Genomic DNA, 19995 nt, shown 5'->3' with positions numbered 1-19995 from the left:
ACGGGAGAGGGCGATGAGCAAAGGGTCAACGGTGTGTAGATGTGGTCAGTGTGTGTGTGTGGGGGGGGGGGGGGGGGGCTTTGTCCATGGGGTCAGAAATGAATCTTACAGTTACACCATAGAGAAGCTTGTTGAATTCCACTAGCATGGTCCGATGACCACACCTTCTAACCATTGTAGTTGTACTGTATGTCTAGGCGCAGTGTGTGTGTGTGTGTGTGTGTGTGTGTGTGTGTGTGTGTGTGTGTGTGAATGTGTGTGTGTGTGTGTGTGTGTGTGTGTGTGTGTGTGTGTGTGCGTGCGTGCCCTTCGTGTGACCTTTGACACCATCTGTAATGTCATCCCTGTAATTGGACCTTGTATGCACAGATAAGAAGCTTGACCTAAGACAAGAGGGGGGGGAAAAAATCAATTAGAATTACTGCTGCACCATATATCTGTTAATAAGAACTGCTGCACCATATATCTGTTTATAAGAAAACATAGATCGCCTCATATAAGAACTGTGTTTGAAAAATAAACAAATCATCCAGCCTGTTTCACTCATATGGATATGGAGAACCAACTGACTGAGAGAAAACACTAATGTTTCTGCTGCCAAATTAGTTACATTTTCGCGATAAACAGACTGTATCAAATATGACTGACTGTCTTAAACGATACAGAGACAACTCCCCGACAATATGGCCAAGACAGTTTGTTTATTTTTCGACCACAATTCTTATGAGAACTAGTGAAAATAGCAGATCCACAAGCTCACAACGCGTTGTTTTGCGCCACAGTGTGAGCTTCTACATCGGCTATTTTCACTCCTACTTAATCATTTCGTTTTCAAATGTATGGAATTTCTTGGATTTCTCTTTGATTTCTTCAGGAAATTACTGAAAAATGTTTTTAATACATGAATTTGTTTTCGTCAAATAATTTATAAGAAGAACAAAACAAATAGTGTTGTCTCCTGCCTTTATTTTCTTCTTTCTAATGATTTGATCGGCCCCAAAATATTGTGTTCATTGTAATGATTTGTCACCATCCTAGTTGGCTTTGTCCGCGGCGTAACCGTCTTTAAATAAATACTATATGGGAGAAATGCATTGCATTTCATTTCCTGGGCCACTCGTCGTTCTGAAAGGGGGAGGGACTGCGACGCTCTATAGGAGGTTAATCGATTCATTCATAAAAATAAAAATAGCACGTCTAAAAGCAAACAAAGTCATCCTACTGAGCATAAAGCGAGCATCGGTCTCACCTTGGCTGTGGGCGCGTCTGCAAAGCGGATGAACAGTTTGTTGGTCCCTGGGGTCGGACTGAACGAGTAGATGAAATGACTGTCCTGTGAGAAAACAATACAGCGTGAGATAAGGGATTATGGGAGCATTATGTCATACTTTAGCTGTTGAAAAATAGCAGATCTAACAAGCTCGTAGCGTGTAGGTCTGGTATTTTTGAAAAATGTGGTGCAAATCTTTGAATATATGTTCTTTCAGAGCGAACGTTTTAAGTCAAATCTTTGCTCCTGGGGGGGGGGGGGGGGGGGGGTCCCTGGAACAACATATTTTCAAATGGGGGTCGGCGGCCAATTTCATACATTTTTGGGGGTCCTCCTTGACATGAAAATGTTTGAGAACCACTGACATAGAAAACTGTCAGGATTTAGAAGACATTTAAAAAATGTTGACGTCAGGACTAAATGGGCTAAGAGAGGATCATTTGACATGCTGACTGGTGAATAACTTGGCATAATAATAATAACAATAATTTGTAAAAAAAAACCATTTCAAGATACGACAAATATTTGGAGAGAATGGAAGCCCTTCTACTGGAAGCGAACCGAACTGTGAACTGACCAGGAAAATGACCAGGACTGTGTGAACTGTGAACTGACCAGGAAAATGGGGGCAGTTGGAACTAGAAGCAGTGTGAACTGTGAACTGACCAGGAAAATGACCAGGACTGTGTGAACTGTGAACTGACCAGGAAAATGGGCAGTTGGAACTTGGGCAGTGTGAATGGGCAGTGTGAACTGTGAACTGACCAGGAAAATGGGCAGTTGGAACTAGAAGCGAACCGAACTGTGAACTGACCAGGAAAATGGGCAGTTGGAACTTGGGCAGTGTGAATGGGCAGTGTGAACTGTGAACTGACCAGGAAAATGGGCAGTTGGAACTAGAAGCAGTGTGAACTGTGAACTGACCAGGAAAATGGGCAGTTGGAACTTGGGCAGTGTGAATGGGCAGTGTGAACTGTGAACTGACCAGGAAAATGGGCAGTTGGAACTAGAAGCAGTGTGAACTGTGAACTGACCAGGAAAATGGGCAGTTGGAACTAGAAGCGAACCGAACTGTGAACTGACCAGGAAAATGGGCAGTTGGAACTTGTCGTTGAGAACCACGGCGTGAACGCTGCAAGGCCCGCACAGCCTGGCCGTCACCTCGGACAGGAAGTTAGCGTGAAAGATGAACAGGAGGACGCCGGAACCTGGAGAGAGAGGGGGGGGGGGCAGCAGAGAGCACGGAGAGAGAAAAGCAGCAGAGAGAGAGAGAGTCAATGAACACCTTAACAACATCACAACCATCAACAAAACAGACCTCACCTCTCGCAGTAACTAACTAACTATTGTTTCAACTCTGATTGACCACAATAGAGCATAGCATTGGGCATGGTTTTCTGGTTAAAATCCATTTATTTAGGCCTGACGTCGAAATTTAAAAACATTCTTCTAAATAAATCTTTCTGAAATAAATATTTTCACGATTTTTCAAAAATAGCAGACCTACAAGCTCGTAGCGCGCCACTCGGTGGCGCACTATGAGCTTGTAGATCTGCTATTTTTCAATAGCTAAATTATATTATGTCGTACCCTCCGTTGGTGGTTGTTGCTTGAAGGAGAAGTCCATGGAGAAATCTGCTCCCTCACAGAGACGGTGGCAGGCCAGGGGAAACACCGCCTCTAGCAGCGTCAGACGGGACTCGAAATACGCCCGGATGGTCTCGTCCGCTACCGTAGACAACCTGAGAGAGACAGAGGCATAGAGAGGAGAGACCAGAGAGAATTAGACAACCTGAGAGAGACAGAGGGATAGGAGACCAGAGAGAATTAGACAACCTGAGAGAGACAGAGGGATAGAGGAGAGACCAGAGAGAATTAGACAACCTGAGTGAGACAGAGGGATAGAGAGGAGAGACCAGAGAGAATTAGACAACCTGAGAGAGACAGAGGCATAGAGGAGAGACCAGAGAGAATTAGACAACCTGAGAGAGACAGAGGGATAGAGAGGAGAGACCAGAGAGAATTAGACAACCTGAGAGAGACAGAGGGATAGAGAGGAGAGACCAGAGAGAATTAGACAACCTGAGAGAGACAGAGGGATAGAGGAGAGACCAGAGAGAATTAGACAACCTGAGAGAGACAGAGGGACAGAGGAGAGACCAGAGAGAATTAGACAACCTGAGAGAGACAGAGGGATAGAGGAGAGACCAGAGAGAATTAGACAACCTGAGAGAGACAGAGGGATAGAGAGGAGAGACCAGAGAGAATTAGACAACCTGAGAGAGACAGAGGCATAGAGAGGAGAGACCAGAGAGAATTAGACAACCTGAGAGAGACAGAGGGATAGAGGAGATACCAGAGAGAATTAGACAACCTGAGAGAGACAGAGGGATAGAGAGGAGAGACCAGAGAGAATTAGACAACCTGAGAGAGACAGAGGCATAGAGAGGAGAGACCAGAGAGAATTAGACAACCTGAGAGAGACAGAGGCATAGAGAGGAGAGACCAGAGAGAATTAGACAACCTGAGAGAGACAGAGGGATAGAGGAGATACCAGAGAGAATTAGACAACCTGAGAGAGACAGAGGGATAGAGAGGAGAGACCAGAGAGAATTAGACAACCTGAGAGAGACAGAGGGATAGAGGAGAGACCAGAGAGAATTAGACAACCTGAGAGAGACAGAGGGATAGAGGAGAGACCAGAGAGAATTAGACAACCTGAGAGAGACAGAGGCATAGAGAGGAGAGACCAGAGAGAATTAGACAACCTGAGAGAGACAGAGGGATAGAGGAGAGACCAGAGAGAATTAGACAACCTGAGAGAGACAGAGGGATAGAGGAGAGACCAGAGAGAATTAGACAACCTGAGAGAGACAGAGGGATAGAGGAGAGACCAGAGAGAATTCACAACCAGACATAAGCATGATTAAAGGACCACTTCACCACTTTTCAACCTATCTTCATATAATAGGTCGTCACTAATAATCACTGTGTCTCATAGGAGGGCTGTGGGCAGTTTAGAAACAGTCTTCCAGTGACATCATCATTAGGCAGATTTTAGGCAGATTTTTTTTTAAACAAGACTTTTTTTACAAAAAGGTTTAGATTTTCATCAACTTTTCAGGACTAGAGAAAGCCTGCAGTTTCTATTAGCTTGTATTCCCCATCGATGATGTCACTGGAAGACGGTTTCTGAACTTCCCACACAGCCCTTCTATGAGACACAGACCGAGTAGGAAAAAATTGTGCCATTCTTTCACGATTATTAGTGAGGACCTATTATATGAGGATAGGTTGAAAAGTGGTGAAGTGGTCCTTTAAACACTTTTAGTGCCGGAAGTGCATCAAAATAGGAGCTCTGGGGTGCCGGAGTTGTCTGAGCGCTTTTACTCTGAAAGCCATGAACCGGAAACACTTTCCTAAAAAAGTTGACTTGACAAATTGACCTAAACATCCCGATCATTTTAATTTATACGATATATGATCCAAAAAGCGTTCATATTTTGAGACGGATGAGGAGCAGAAATGAAGCACCAGCATATCGATCCATTCAACACCACAGAGAGCGCCCTGGATTAGGAGATACGATTACACGATATTCTTATCTCGCCCCGTATCTTTGAGGGTGCGCTAGGACGGCCACAGACGTCCAAGGCACCTCTCGGTTCGAATCCTTATGACGGTCTGAGGCGTCCTATGTAAAAAACTGTGTTAATAACTTGGACCAGGATCAGACCGGGGGCTCAGTGGTCTCTCAACACTCACATGTTGCTGTGGTTGGTGATGAGGTCGCTGACCGTCAGGTTGTTGCTGACCTTGGCGAAGTACATGGCGTTGTGCTTGTGCTTGGACAGGATGTTGCAGTCGGCGCCGTACTCCAGCAGGAGGCGCACCACGTCAGCGTTGCCTCGCTTACAGCCCTGGAGCGAGGAGGGGGAGAGAGAAAGAGTTTAACCCATTCTGGGGCGGGACGAACCCCTCTTGGTGTACTTTCAAGCATTGTTAATACATTAGATATTGGAAAAAATAGCAAGCTCATAGCGTGCCACCGAGTGGCGCGCTATGAGCTTGTAGGTCTATTTTCTTTTAGAAAAATGTGTCGCAAATCATTAAATATATATTTTAGAGCGAACATTTTTAACTAAAATATTTGCTTCTGGGGGGTCCCTGGAACTACATATTTATATTTTGAGATGGGGGTTCGTCCGTGGCCCAATAGAGATAATTCTGGGGGTCCTTGACATGAAAAAGGTTGAGCACCACTGACATAGAAACATGGGGTTTTCAGAAAAATGTTAGGATTTAGAAGCCTTTTTTTTTTTTTTTAATCGACCTCAGTCCAGAATGGGTTAATTTCTATAACAGTGGCTCTCAACCATTGGAACGCAGATCAATGGTCCGCGTTCCCAGGTGGTCCCCAGCTAAATGATGGTAAGTTGGTAACCAAAAGGACCCTTATTATTATATAGATTTTTAAACTCTTGAGAGCATAAGAGTTACATTATTGTTAAACATCTGCATGACTTAAGACTAACCTACTGTACGCACCATGGGTGAGCGGGCCTTCTGCTCGGTCGCCCCCCCAAACTGTGGAACGCTCTCCCCGCCCACCTGAGAGCCCCACAGTCGGGCGACACTTTTAACCCATTCTGACCTGAGAACAGATTCATACCAGGTTTCCACTGGACACACACTGGTCTGATTAACCCATTCTGACCTGAGATCAGATTCTAAAAATGTCAGTCGTTCTTCGATTTTTCAAAAATAGCAGACCTTCAAGCTCGTAGCGCACCACTCGGTGGCGCGCTATGAGCTTGTAGATCTGCTATTTTTCAATAGCTAAAGCATAACATGATGCCAAACACCAAAATGGGTTCCCGTTCAGAATGGGTTAAGAGAGGACTCAAAACTTTCCTTTTTACCAAAGCATTTTTATAGCCTTGCCCTTATGTTTTAAATGTTCCTGATCTATTAGATGTTTTTAATGGTGTGTGTTGTTTCTTCTGCTTTTATTCATTTGCTGTAGCACTTTCTGAGATTCTGACGAATATAAAGTGCGTTATAAATAAAATCCATTATTAGCATTACTCAATTTACAAGAAGTCTACACAATTTGCCTGTTTTCTCTCCTATGGTACCAACCAACATGGATACAGCACGTTTTGCGTCTGAGAGGTTTGTCTCAAATCATGGTCGGTATGAAAAAGGTTGAAAACCACAGTTTCCAGAATACTCTCGTCAGCGAGATCGTTATACTGCGTTTCACACTTCAGAGGCCCTCCTCTGCACCCGTCTTCCTTCTATCGTGACAGCAGCCGTCTCTTTCTACTATTGTTTTCTAAAAAGAAAGTCATTTGATTTTTTTCTGATTCCAATTTCACCTTCATCAGAGCTGTTTCGCCTCCCATCGTCTGAGCGTTGACATGAGAGCCCGCCTCCAGGAGAATCGCAACCGTTGTCAGGAAATTCTGATCAGACAGAAAAGGAAAAAAAGATGAATATTTGTCAACAAAAAAAAGAGTTTACCACCAAAAAGACATCTGGGGGTGTGCACGAGGCATCCAAACAAAAGCTATCAGAAATTCGGAATGACGTCAGAATGTTGTTATCCGATCATTTAGATTAAGTATAATCTGTGTTTGTGGTCACTTCTCCGTTTAGAATGAAGAGACTCGTGATTCATGCCAGTTTGCCGTGTCTTTGTTTCATCCTACCGTCTTTGGTTAAAACCCATTCTGTTACACTAAGCATTATGTTATACTTTAGCTATTGAAAAATAGCAGATCTACAAGCTCGTAGCGCGCCACTCGGTGGCGCGCTACGAGCTTGTAGATCTGCTATTTTTTGCAAAAATCGTGAAAATGCGGCACAAATCTTTGAATACATGTTCTTTCAGAAGACCTTTTTTTTTAGGCCCAAATGGGGTTAAATTCAGACTTTTGCAGGTTTACCTTTTCGGCGGCGTGCATCAGGGCCGTGGTGCCGTTCTTCTGCCTCCCGTTGACCCTCACGCCCTTCTTGATGAGCAGCCGCAGGATGTCGTCCTGACCTCCAGCTGCAGCCAGCATGCACAACGACATGCCGCTGGAGTCCTGCGTGCACATGGTGAATGGTGCATTTATATTATAGCAGCCTTTATCCAAGGCGCTTTACATAGATTGTGCATTACATTCACCCATTCACACACACACACACACACACACACACACTCATACACCGATGGCGGCAGAAAACCATGCACGGCACCAACCAGCACATCAGGAGCATTTAGGGGTTCAGTGTCTTGCTCAAGGACACTTCGACACTTAACTCTGGGTTGTGTTCGAACTGGCAACCTTACGGTTTCCATCCGGTCACTCTACTACCCCTGAGCCACTGCCGCCCCACATGCACACACACACACACACACACACAAACACAACACAACAGGCACTCACGGAAACAGACACGCAATCACCACCACACATCAGTCAACTCGATCCATTTTGGTTGTGGCTGTGATCCGTTCTCAATGTGTCGTGTGTGTGTGTGTCTGAGTTTGTGTGATATACCTTTGTCTTCTATGTAAAACACAGAACCCATTTAGGCCCGAGTCCGGTTCTACAAAATAATGACTAATAAATATACACACCAACGGTTTTCTGAAAAAACCTACGTTGCTATATCTGTGGTTCTCAAGCTAAATTATATCAAGCAAAAAATATCTTGAAATAATAAAATTGTATTAAAAATAGTAATTTAAAAAACATATATATATTCAACGATTTGCAAATGTTCCCGATCTTTCAAAAATAGCAGATCTACAAGCTTGTACCCATGAGCTTGTATATCTCCTATTTTTGAACAGCCAAAGTATAAAATAACACAAATGATTTACTATTACTAAATTCTGAAAGGGCTTAAGCGCTTTGTTGTGCCAAATAGTAAGAAGTGCCCATCGGGCACAGGTCTCCACCAGGGCAGGTCAGGTTGTGGCCTCCTGGTGGCGCTATAATAGGCCAATGTGAAAAGGGTGCCATTTCTTGGCAATTGGATGATTTGAGGCATTTTGTTCCAAAAATGTGTTTTGCAATAATCCACCTGTTGGTGGCGCTATAACAGGCCAATGTGAAAAGGGTGCGATATATTCCTCAGCCTAGTAGGAACGTCCGTGAAAGATTTCACGTAAATTGCACGCTGCGTTCATGATTTGAGCCAATCCTGCAAACTTTGAAAGCCAATGTTAGCCAATTAGGATGGAATATGAAATATCGGACAGATCCGGCTTGAACACATTACTATAGAGATGGTGTGAAACGATTTCACCGCTGTAGTGCCGAAATGATCTCGGCTTTTCAGTAGCACCGAAGAGACAACTTTAGGACCCCCTTCCGAACCTCAAACGACGTCACATTGTAGGCTCTACAGAGCCGAACAAGAGCCGAACAGACTTTTATTCTGCTCTAAAATAGGAGTATGAATCGCGCCATACTCTCTCCCCATGCCATCGGCCTGGTGGAGACAAAAATGTCAAAAGCTTAATCCAAGGAACGATTTATTGTCCAAGCAGAAGATATAGGTTCCATACAGTAACTGATGAGTAACAGAACTGAAGGCAACATGATTACATGAAAAGTGACACACCGTGTGCTCATAACGTCATGAAATAATATAACATTCTACTGTACAGAAACTCTGTGGGGGGGGAAGGGGGGTCCATGTGGCATCAAATCACCCCGTTACTTTTCCTCAGTCGACACCCAACATCAACGCTAACATCTGAATGACCATATTGTATATTAGATCAAATACTGTATAGACCTGAAACCTGTTTTTTTTTTCTCTAGCACTAGAACCGTTTCATGGTCTTAAAAAAACTGTACATAACACAGGAGGCCTAAGGAGACTTACTGTACTGGTGGTACCAATAGAACTAGAGACTACCAAAGGAAATGCAGTAGATCAGGATTGTGCCGACTGTGACACAGATTAGTAATAAAGAGCCCCTATTAGGCCAGTATATTAGTTTAAAAAAAAAAAAGATTAGCATAATCATGGTAGTCTAGATTGTAGTAATAAAGAAATTCAGACAATATGCGTTCGTCATATTTGAAGCCAATTAAACAAAAACAAATATATATATATATTATACAGTATATAAATTATATAGTCATCACTTGGCTTAATCTCGTCACCAAAGAAATAGTACGATCCACGTGCTATACAGAATAGTGGATCCAAGGATTAATAACCGGTATTTCCCATTATTTGGAAACAGTGAAATCCAATGAAAGACGATTTCATTGCCCCCGTCAAAGTGGCTGATTGAACAGGCAAGCAGACACTGTGCTATTGTACTGAGAACAATCTACCAGCATTCTTCTCTAAGGATTGCGTTCATTTCGTACCCCGTTTGTTTTTTTTAAGCATCTAATGGTCAACAAAAATAAAAATCACTTGAATCTGGGTGGCTGGGCAGGAGGGCCTTATACAAAGACGCATGGCACAATTCCTATCGCAGGTGTCATAAAGTTTCAGAGAACAGAGAGAGGTTTAACCCATTCTGACCTGAGATCAGATTCATACGAGGGTTTCCACTGGACACACCACACTGGTCTGATTAACCCATTCTGACCTGAGAGCATCAGATTCAAAAAATGTCAGTCGCTCTTCGATTTTTCAAAAATAGCAGACCTAACAAGCTCATAGCGCGCCACTCGGTGGCGCGCTGTGAACTTGTAGATCTGCTATTTTTCAATAGCTAAAGCACGACATGATGCTAACACCCAAAATGGGTTCCCGTTCAGAATGGGTTAAAATAAAAGCATTACAAAAGTATTCTGGAAAAAAGAAAGTAGAAGCCCGTACAATCTGGGAACTGTATCCATCGGGTGCACCGTTGTTACAAGTATTAAAACAAACATAATGAAAGCACTCACAGCTCAATCTATTGAAGGCAATAATTATAAATGTTGCCTTCAATAAATACACGTCTATCCATGAGTGTTGGTATTCTGGTTGCTTTAACCCATTTTGGACGGAGGTCGATTAAAAAAAAAAAAAAAAAGGCTTCTAAATCCTAACATTTTTCTGAAAAACCCATGTTTCTATGTCAGTGGTGCTCAACCTTTTTCATGTCAAGGACCCCCAGAATTATCTCTATTGGGCCACGGACCCCCATCTCAAAATATGTAGTTCCAGGGATCCCCCAGAAGCAAATATTTTAGTTCAAAATGTTCGCTCTGAAATATATATAAATATATATATTCAATGATTTGCGCCACATTTTAACGATTTAAAAAAAATATTAGCTAAATGTTTAAAACACCAAAAGGGGTTCCCGGCCAAAATGGGTTAAAAAAAAAAGGTAGTTCAAAGAAATCAAAAATACAATAAAAGGCTTGGATCAAAATATTGATTAGTGATAAAAAAAATATATATATAACCAAACTTTTCTACTCTTTAACACATGTAATTAAAAAAAACACACAACATTATACATGATTAATGTTAAAATGAGGAAATAATACGGTGAACTAATTATTCTGTAGTGAAAATTAAGTTTCAGCATTTCGCTGAGAGGTGTGTATATATATATATATATATATATATACACATACACACACACACACACACACACTGAGCTGTAGTGCTTTAACAGCAGGAGGAAACAGAGACCATTCCTGCCATGGGTTATTAAGGGCTATCTACAATCGAAGCTTCTGGCTAACAGTCTAGTAGTAAGCCCATAAAGCCCCATCGTGAACCCGGACATGTGGAGTACACCCAGGACTTATGTTGGATCCCCAGCATGTAGATTGTAGAAACTGCCGGAAGCTAATTTGCATTATGTTGAGCAATTTTCATAATTGGCATAATATGTGACCTTACATTAACCCATTTTGTACGGGAACCCATTTTGGTGTTAGCATCATGTTGTGCTTTAACTATTGAAAAATAGCAGATCTACAAGCTCATAGCGCGCCACCGAGTGGCGCGCTACGAGCTTGTAGGTCTGCTATTTTTGAAAAATCGAAGAGCGACTGACATTTTTAGAATCTGATCTCAGGTTAATCAGACCAGTGTATGTCCAGTGGAAACCTCGTATTAATCTGATCTCAGGTCAGAATGGGTTAACAAAAGGCAAAAAAAAAGCTAAATTTCATCATGCTTTATGTAGCATGTGACGTGTCAAACTAGGGGGTTTCGATCCATGATGCTGAATCCATTTCAATTAGTTTAGCAAAAAAAATAAGTTTTCGGGCTAAAAACGGCCAAAGCCACTGTGCCAAATATGCTGATGTCTTCACATTTGTGACGACGGCTAAGGCCGTTTTACTCATACACACCCATACTCAACATCTCTAACATGAACCCTTGGTGTGCTCAACATGTCCGTGTTCACATTCTGGCAAGTGGACTATAAAGTATATATATATACGGTATGTATACACTTGGGCCAGTATATGTAGAAATATTATTTTGTAAGGGGCAGCGAAACTTGATTGCATAAAATCATTATTATTATATGATCAAATTAACTGAAAAAGAAAAACATACAAAAGAACACTAAACAAACATGACAGGTAGAATTACATCAACTTTTGAACAATGTTTTTTTTAGGCATCCGTTTGGTGGAGAATAAAGAATTGAGTGTTCAAAGACAATATGGATACATCGATAAGTAAATGTTAGGGCTTTCATTCTCCGATGGCTGAAGTGGCTAGGTCACTTCAAAAACAGCCTTTACTGCTTCACCAAAAATGCATTTTGAATACAAAAAGGGACCTGGTTGAATATATGCCCCGTGTTTATTGGCATTTGTATCGAGGTGTATTAGGTGCATAAAATGCAACACCTATTTTTGTTCAGCTTCTTCAGACATTTGGTTGGTGGCTACTGGCTAGAGCTAATTTCCCACCTTGGCTTAACAAGCATGTTTATTACATGTTTAAAAAGACGGATCAGAGCTTTCTCCACAAAGCATCGACTAAATTCAAGATATTACATGAATGCAAACTGATAATATTAAACTTAAATATTAAACTTGCTTTTTCTGAGCAAAGCTACAAATGTTCTTCAAGAATCAAGATAATCGAGAGGGGTTTATTTCTCACCACCCATTATATTATGTGTATTATTCATGCAACAGTACACTTGGTCCAATGGATATATCTTCTGATTCCTAGCAGCTTTGCAATCCTCACAACTTCAAAAAAACGATCATTTGAATTCAGAGGGCATGGCCGAATTTCAAGCCAAGGAGCCATCCATAGACTCGGTCCAGGTTGAACTAGCGTTCATCGCATCCATAGACTCGGTCCAGGTTGAACTAGTGTTCATCGCATCCATAGACTCGGTCCAGGTTGAACTAGCGTTCATCGCATCCATAGACTCGGTCCAGGTTGAACTAGCGTTCATCGCTAATGTGTGTCAGAACAGTTCATGAACCTATAATTGTCAAGCTTGTGCATTCCAAGCTTAGCACCAAAGATCGCTCACTCCTCCCCTGACCCCCTTTTTTTTGCAGGGCACTGAATCTTTCCTATGTTTGTGAAAAACATTTACAGGGACAGATAAACAGGGGCATCCCATTCCATGCCAGAACTGTGACCTTCTTGATCACGTCGCCTGGGTGTGACACCTCTCTTTTTAATGGACTGGATGGTGTTGTGTACAAAGTACTTGACCTCCCTCCACGACCTGCTCCCCAACACGGGTTCTGCGGCTAAACACGCCTCGCACTCGTTTTTGCCCGGGACCTTCGCCATTTTACACGGGTCTCCTAGCTGACGCCGTACGGCGGCCTGCTCTGGCTCGCTCCATATCCTTTTGATTCTCTTTTCGGCGGTTATAGAAGAAGAATCTTTATCTGTCTTTTCAGAATCATCTTGTGTCTTTGCAGGAGGGAGCACGGGGGTATTCGTTTGCACTACTGGTGGCCTGTCGGGAACCATGGGTGGTGGTGGTGGGTGTGTTGGTGGCATCACCCGTGCACCTGGATGCGCTGGTGGCATGACCCGTGCACCTGGGTGTGTGGGTGGCATGACCCGTGCTCCTGGGTGTGTGGGTGGCATGACCCGTGCACCTGGGTGTGTGGGTGGCATCACCCGTGCACCTGGAAGGGCTCTGTGTGAACTTGAAGGGTACGGAGGTGTACTCGAATGGTTCAAGGGTGTAAATGAAGAGACCATAGAAGTGCTAGGATGGTTTAACGGTGCAAAGGACGACACCATAGATCTACTTCTCTCAATCATACGACTGTAATTGGGAGCAATCGGTGGGCTGGGAGCGTTCAGTGGCGTGAACGTAGGGACCAGTGGTGGGTTTCTAGTGTCCTGTTGCATGTACGGAGTAGACATTACTGTGCTTCTACTGTTATGTGGCGAATATGCATGAGCCATTGGTGGAGTTCTAGAATTGTGTGGTGAATACCCAGAATGTGTTGGTGCACTCCTGTTGCCGTGTAGCATGTACACAGAGGCCATTGGTGCGTGTCTAGAATGTTGTGAATACATCTGCCCCATTGATGCGTTGGCAGCATTCAACGGCGTGAAAGTAGGAACCATTGATCTACTTGTATGGGCCATGTTTGCACTGGCAGCACCCATGGGCGAATACCCTGACATCATTGAGGTTATCTGTTGTGAGAATGTTGAGGCCAAGGGATGTGCTGCATTAGCCAAGGGATTCACTGTCATATCCAAGGGATTCACTGCCGAAGCCAAATGATCCACTGTCAAGCGTCCTATACAGTCATTTTGTCGCACAGGATGAGATGTGCCACCTAAACTCTTGTCCGGAGAGTCTCTCCTTACAGAGGGGTTTCCTTCTCTCTGTCTCTTGGGTTCAGAGAATACGGCTTCGTCCTCCGAGTTGCCTTGGCGCCTCTTTCTCAGCGACTGCATCATGTTGTGAGCGTAGCTTTTGACGTCTGTCCAAGACCTGCCGAGCAAAGCTGGTTCAGCAGAAATGCAGGTATTGCATTCCTTTTTTCCAGGGACTTTGTAGATTGAAATCAAGTCACCAAGGCCGCGCTTCACAGCCAGTTGTTCTGCTTCACTCCACGGTCTTTTCTTTACATTCTGTGCCGTTGTGCCTGAAACAAGATCAAGTCAGGGGGAAAACAATATTTAGCGTGGTAGCCTACACAGCCTACAACACGAAATGTTATATTGTTAACACTGGAATATATCAGTGGTCATCTGTGAGCCTCACACCACCAATGCTGCACAGAACAGCCTGTGTGGTGTTATTATTATAAGTATACGAGGGTCTGATAATATGCAAGCAACTACTGTGTACCAATTACTTGCACACATTCTGTTACCCCAAAACAGATTTTCAGTCAATATTTAGACTTTAGAATTACAGTAGACATACACTTCCATGCATCTGTAATAAAAGACCAATGCACCAATGTATGAAACTAAGTGGTCCTTTGCAACATACTCACCATCGTTTGTCTGGTTTGCAGTATCCGATCTCACCGCGCGGTCCAACTTGAGCAGCCGTACGCTCATTTCCTCCAACTGGGTTGTGTTTTCTGAGAGCTTGGGGCATTCCTGCATGTCGAGTTCCACCAGCTTGGCCACTTGAGCCAATTCTTTTTCTCCGAGGCTCAGCAGCTGCCAGTAGCTGGAAACCTGCTCTCGTACCGTTGGCGACAGAACAGACTCTGGATTTTTGGCCTTGCATTCATGTGCAGCTCTTCTGCAACAGTCCAATCCTCTAATGTAGGATGTGCCTTCATTTCGGGCAAAGACATAAGGGTTGTCTTTCGCCACACCGGCTTGCTCTCGGTTCTCTACAAGCACATCAATCAACGCCACCATTCTTTGCGTTAGCAGGACCAAAGTGTTCCTTCCAAACTGGCCTTCTAGTTCCAACTTTATAAAGCTGTCACCGAGCTCCAACTCCAATTTTGTGCTCTTCATAATTTGATCAGCAGATGGCACAAATGTATTCTTAGTCTTACAAATGGTGTAAATCTCCAAAACCATTCTGCCAATATTCCCTATCCTTGCTCTGTTAAAGAGGCACACCTCTGAAATTGTCGCCTCACTGAGCTTTCTCCATGTTGAAAGATTGGGGCTTTCTTTGAGCTCTTTCCTTGCTTTGTCTCCTTCCTTCTGAACAAATTTGTGTAGTTTTATCAAATCTTCAACCAGGGTTGATTTGTCCACTTCCTCTTTTATAGCCTCCGGTTTTCGGTATGAAGTCCCGAGAGCTCTACGTGAAAAACGGTCATTCCATTCGGTATCAAGAAGATGAATGAACCGCTTCACTTGGCTCTCAGTTTCATTGTCTTCCGTCATTCGACTTTCTCCAAAAGCGATTTCTGCAGCTCGTTTCAAAGAATATCCGATCTTTGAGACAAGGGAAATCGTTTTAAATCTACTGGAACTTGGGTCAAAACCACTAGCTTTCTTGGCCCCTTCGACAGCCAAATTAAATTTGGACGGCACACATATTTCATGAAGATATTGAACACTGCTGTCAAGCTCATTCACAGCGAGCACAAATCTACCCAGTTCCCTCATTTTTTGTGCAACGTAGGTATACTGAGACTTCACATGGTCATGTTTCGCCGACAATGCTTTGCCATACTTGCAAATTAGGGGGTCATTCCTGACATGCCTCGAGATGTCATCTTGATGCATGATGTCTATGATTTCATCACAATCCCCTGCGAAAAACTCTACATTTGGGTCAAATCGAGAGCCCGGACTCTGGGCGGTGGCTCGTCCCACACCGTCGGGCGGCCTCTGCTCTCCCCTCTTCACTTTACATGCACGCTCGTGTTTCCACAACTCAGTTTTGCGATAAAACGTGAAGCAGTGTTGGCAAGGAAGGTAGTCACGCACAGATATTGCGGCATCCGATGACTGTCTCCTAGCCACGATTTCCCTTTCTACACTTTTCAATGCTTCAGAATTGTGTTCATAATTTCCTCTATTGCGAATTTGGTCGAGCAAGGTTTGTCTTATTTTTGAGCCTTTTGGAAAGTGTATTGCATGGGCAACATCTGTTTCATCTTCATGCCTTCTTTCTAAATGTCTTACGAGTTGAGAGAAGGCCATTTTGCAGTATACACAGAAGTTCTTTTTCCGCGACAGTTCTTCTTCGTCACTCTCTATACCAGGTGGTGTGGCAAGAACTTTCTTGCTGGTCCGTGAACTGGATCTGGTCGGTTCCTTCCTCTCCCAAGTTCTTTTGCGACGCGATTGGGTTTTCGCAATTTCCTTTGAGCTCTCGGCCGATGGCTCATCTGCCGTGCCATTGTCCGGCACGGGAACATGATCTTCTTCATTAGTGTCACATTCTGCCATGTCTTGTGGCTTATCACTAGTGCCATTCCCTTCCCCAGCGCAACTCTGTTCTTCAGTCGCAGCGCCATTCCCTTCTCCAGCGCAACTCTGTTCATCAGTCGCAGCGCCATTCCCTTCCCCAGCGCAACTCGGTTTTTCACTCTCAGCGCCATTCCCTTCTCCAGCGCAACTCTGTTCTCCACTCGCAGCGCCATTCCCTTCTCCAGCGCAACTCTGTTCTTCACTGGCAGGTTTATGCTCTGTATCCAACGTCTCTTCCGCACTGACTGGAGTCTTACGTCTCTCATCTGTCATTCCGGCATCGCTACTCAAGCTCTCGTGTGCAAAATCTAAATTGAGTTCACTGGACAAACCGATATTTGTCTCTATCGGCATTCCAGGTTCGTCTACGAGACCGTCCTGATACGTGTTCCGTTTTGTTGAGTTGCTTTCACCGTTCCCATATCCTGAATTATCCGCATCCTCTCGGAGCATCGGCTGCTCAGTGTGTGTACTTGCGAGTCCTCCTGGAACGTCGACATGATCTCTTGGGCGATCGGAAACCTTCTGAACATTGTCTTTAACACTTTCCTCTTGGGAATTGTCCATGTTGAGATTCGACCTAAAAACACCACTTGAACTTCTCTCTTCAATCAAGCTCTTCTCCCCTTCAACTGATCTCCTTTCGCCAACCGCACACGCCTGTAAGAGAACAAGTATATGTAAGACTGATGCCAAGTCCAACCCCATTATCAATTTAAAATATGAATAAATATAAATAAATGGTTTGGGGGGGGACCTCTTTTTCTTTTTAAGTTCTTTCACAAGATGTAAAAGGTGTCAACTAAATTATTTAGTATTCCCTTTGAAATCATCTGCAACATTTAGTTGCACGCACCTTGGTAATGCCCCCGAGATTGAAGCCCATTCAAACAGAATTCTAAAGCAATGCCAACACATCACCATTTAGCCTAGCGGTGGGTGTGACGGCTCACCCCTCCATCCAAAAGCTTTCAAATTTTCGATACAAAAACCACATGTGACCCATTCAAGAAATAGTTCATGGCTTTATTGCATCAAGCAGCGTCTACAACGTTTTGACAACATTGTAAATGTCTGACCAAGAATATTGATTCATGGGATGTTGGGATGAAATAGTGCATGGGAGGCCGGGTACAGAACACAAGATGCATTGCAACTAAACCTACAACTAGCAATCAAAAGATAGGAAAAGAAAATAGAAAGAATGTGTGATGTCCAAGTCCATATACGTATTAGGTATAAAAGAAAAATACAATAATTGTTAATTGTGACTTTGGCCATCACAAACTCTTTTCCATTTAAAGGGATAGTTCAGATCTTTTTTAACTTAAGGTGTATGAAATACTTGCCATTAATATAGTGGTTGCAACCGTATTCATTTATTGCCCCGAGTCCCGTGACGAGAGTTCTGCTCTGTGTTTGGTGAAATATGAAGTAGTTCCGGTCATTTTGTGTGGGGCACAGGGGGCCACGCAGTAAAAGTAAATGAATTCACAAAACTAACGTAATTTGTATTGTTGAGCTATTTCTAAAATATTAGTGCAACTTTCGTTCATTTTTACCCCTCTATCACACGGAACTATGTTTTTTGTGTCCATATCACTACGCCAAAAAAGTAGTTCCATGTGATAGAGGGGTCAAAGTTGAACGAAAATTGCGCTAATATTTCGGAAATGGGTCAACAATACAAATGCGTTAGTTTTGTGAATTAATTTACTTTTACTGCGTGGTCCCCCGTGCCCCCCACAAAATGACTTAATATTGACCAAAACCAGAGCAGAACTCCCACCACGGGACTCGGGCAATCAATGAATGCAGTTGCAACCACTATATTAATGGAAGGTATTTCATACAGCTTAAATTAAAGAAATCTGAACTACGCCTTTAACACTTTATCCAAATCCAGGACTAGAGCGAGCACACACACACACACACACACGGCATCAACAAAAGAAAACACTTTAAATAAATTTCCATTTACATAAAAACAACTAAGCTTCCAGAAGATAATCAGGAATACATTATACTCATAAATGGTTCCTGACAAATATTAATGCTAAATAAGCCAAATATGTTTTAACATTATACATTTATAATTGTCCTCTGACCTCTACTGCAAACTAAAATGTAAAAGTAAAACCACTTTAAATATTTTAGAAATAGTCCATCTTTCACTCAATTAGGGACAACTCCCGTCATGTGTGGTCCAGCCCAATGGAATACATGTGCTAATAAAAAAATATTTTGAATATTACATATTAATATTAATATATTAATATTACATAGAATGTATTACGTTGTTTTATAACGTTTTTTTTAGTTAGCAAATGCATTCCATATTCCATAGGGCTGAATTCATGAACTTGAATGATGTGAGCTGTCCCTATTGAGTGAAAGACAAACTACTTATGAAATAAATAAAATATTTAAGCTGTTTTTAATTTCACATTTGTGTTATATATAGGGCATTAAGGCATATGACGCATTAAGGCATATTTGTCTTATTAGCCAGGGATTTCTTTAACCCATTCTGACTGGGAACCCATTTTGGGTGTTAGCATCATGTCGTGCTTTAGCTATTGAAAAATAGCAGATCTACAAGCTCATAGCGCGCCACCGAGTGGCGCGCTACGAGCTTGTAGGTCTGCTATTTTTGAAAAATCGAAGAACGACTGACATTTTTTTAGAATCTGATCTCAGGTCAGAATGGGTTCATCAGACCAGTGTGTGTCCAGTGGAAACCTCGTATGAATCTGATCTCAGGTCAGAATGGGTTAAAATAAAGAAATAACTTTCTTGCGGCTGACATTTGTAAGCGCATGCCAACGGCCTGTGATGAGTGCGATACGACAGGTGTTCTGAGAGCAAGAAGTACCTGTTTATCAAAGGCTGCTTCATGTGTGCACTGTCGTCTTCACCAGCTTCTTCCCCCTGGAAGAAACGGTGGAGAAAAAAACATACAACAGTCTCTAAGATTCATACTGTAGTTCCATGACAAATATATTATGTAATACAAGAGAAATATGTCAACTCAAAGTAATGTTAAACGTACAGGCTAGTATGGAGACAAGTGTTTTTGAGATGCTGAGGTTATGGCAATCTTTGTACAATATAAAAGGTGCCTTTAGAATATTGTTTAAATCCTTCAATTACCACACCTTATGCTTATAACTAGACTCAAGAAATGGTATTATATTACATTTAAATGTCAATAACAAACAAGACCTGCTGATATTGATTTTTATCATACAGCAATGATCAAATAAATGTTTCGATTCAGACTCTTACCTTAGATTTGAAGAAGTGATCGGCGTGGGAGTCCTGCAGGATATCATGTAATTTGGGAATTGAATATCTTGATTTTTAAAGTTCTCAATTTTTCTAATATGCAC

General features: G+C 42.7%; 1 protein-coding gene across 3 annotated transcripts in view; it reads right to left on the bottom strand.

Moving 5' to 3' along the window:
• Positions 1-221: 221 nt before the first annotated feature.
• Positions 222-19995, bottom strand: part of mphosph8 (M-phase phosphoprotein 8) — a 38437-nt gene continuing 18663 nt past the window's right edge. Inside the window, exons 8-14 of one of the 3 annotated variants that reach the window (XM_080786181.1) lie at positions 7222-7362; positions 6652-6738; positions 5036-5190; positions 2861-3012; positions 2354-2478; positions 1250-1333; positions 222-383 (exon numbers count right to left, since the gene is read on the bottom strand). In XM_080786181.1, the coding sequence (XP_080642307.1) occupies positions 339-383; positions 1250-1333; positions 2354-2478; positions 2861-3012; positions 5036-5190; positions 6652-6738; positions 7222-7362 (789 nt within the window). In that variant the 3' untranslated portion in view covers positions 222-338. Of the gene's footprint in view, positions 384-1249; positions 1334-2353; positions 2479-2860; positions 3013-5035; positions 5191-6651; positions 6739-7221; positions 7363-12801; positions 14350-14706; positions 17264-19995 lie in introns of those variants that run through there. The other 2 variants (XM_080786180.1, XM_080786179.1) reach the window with 2 other exon arrangements.

Source organism: Protomyctophum bolini (genome assembly GCF_963924005.1).
Source record: "Protomyctophum bolini genome assembly, chromosome: 16".
NCBI classification, from domain to species: domain Eukaryota; kingdom Metazoa; phylum Chordata; class Actinopteri; order Myctophiformes; family Myctophidae; genus Protomyctophum; species Protomyctophum bolini.
Note: the sequence above shows the minus strand (reverse complement) of the source record. Positions and strands in the feature narration are given on the sequence as shown.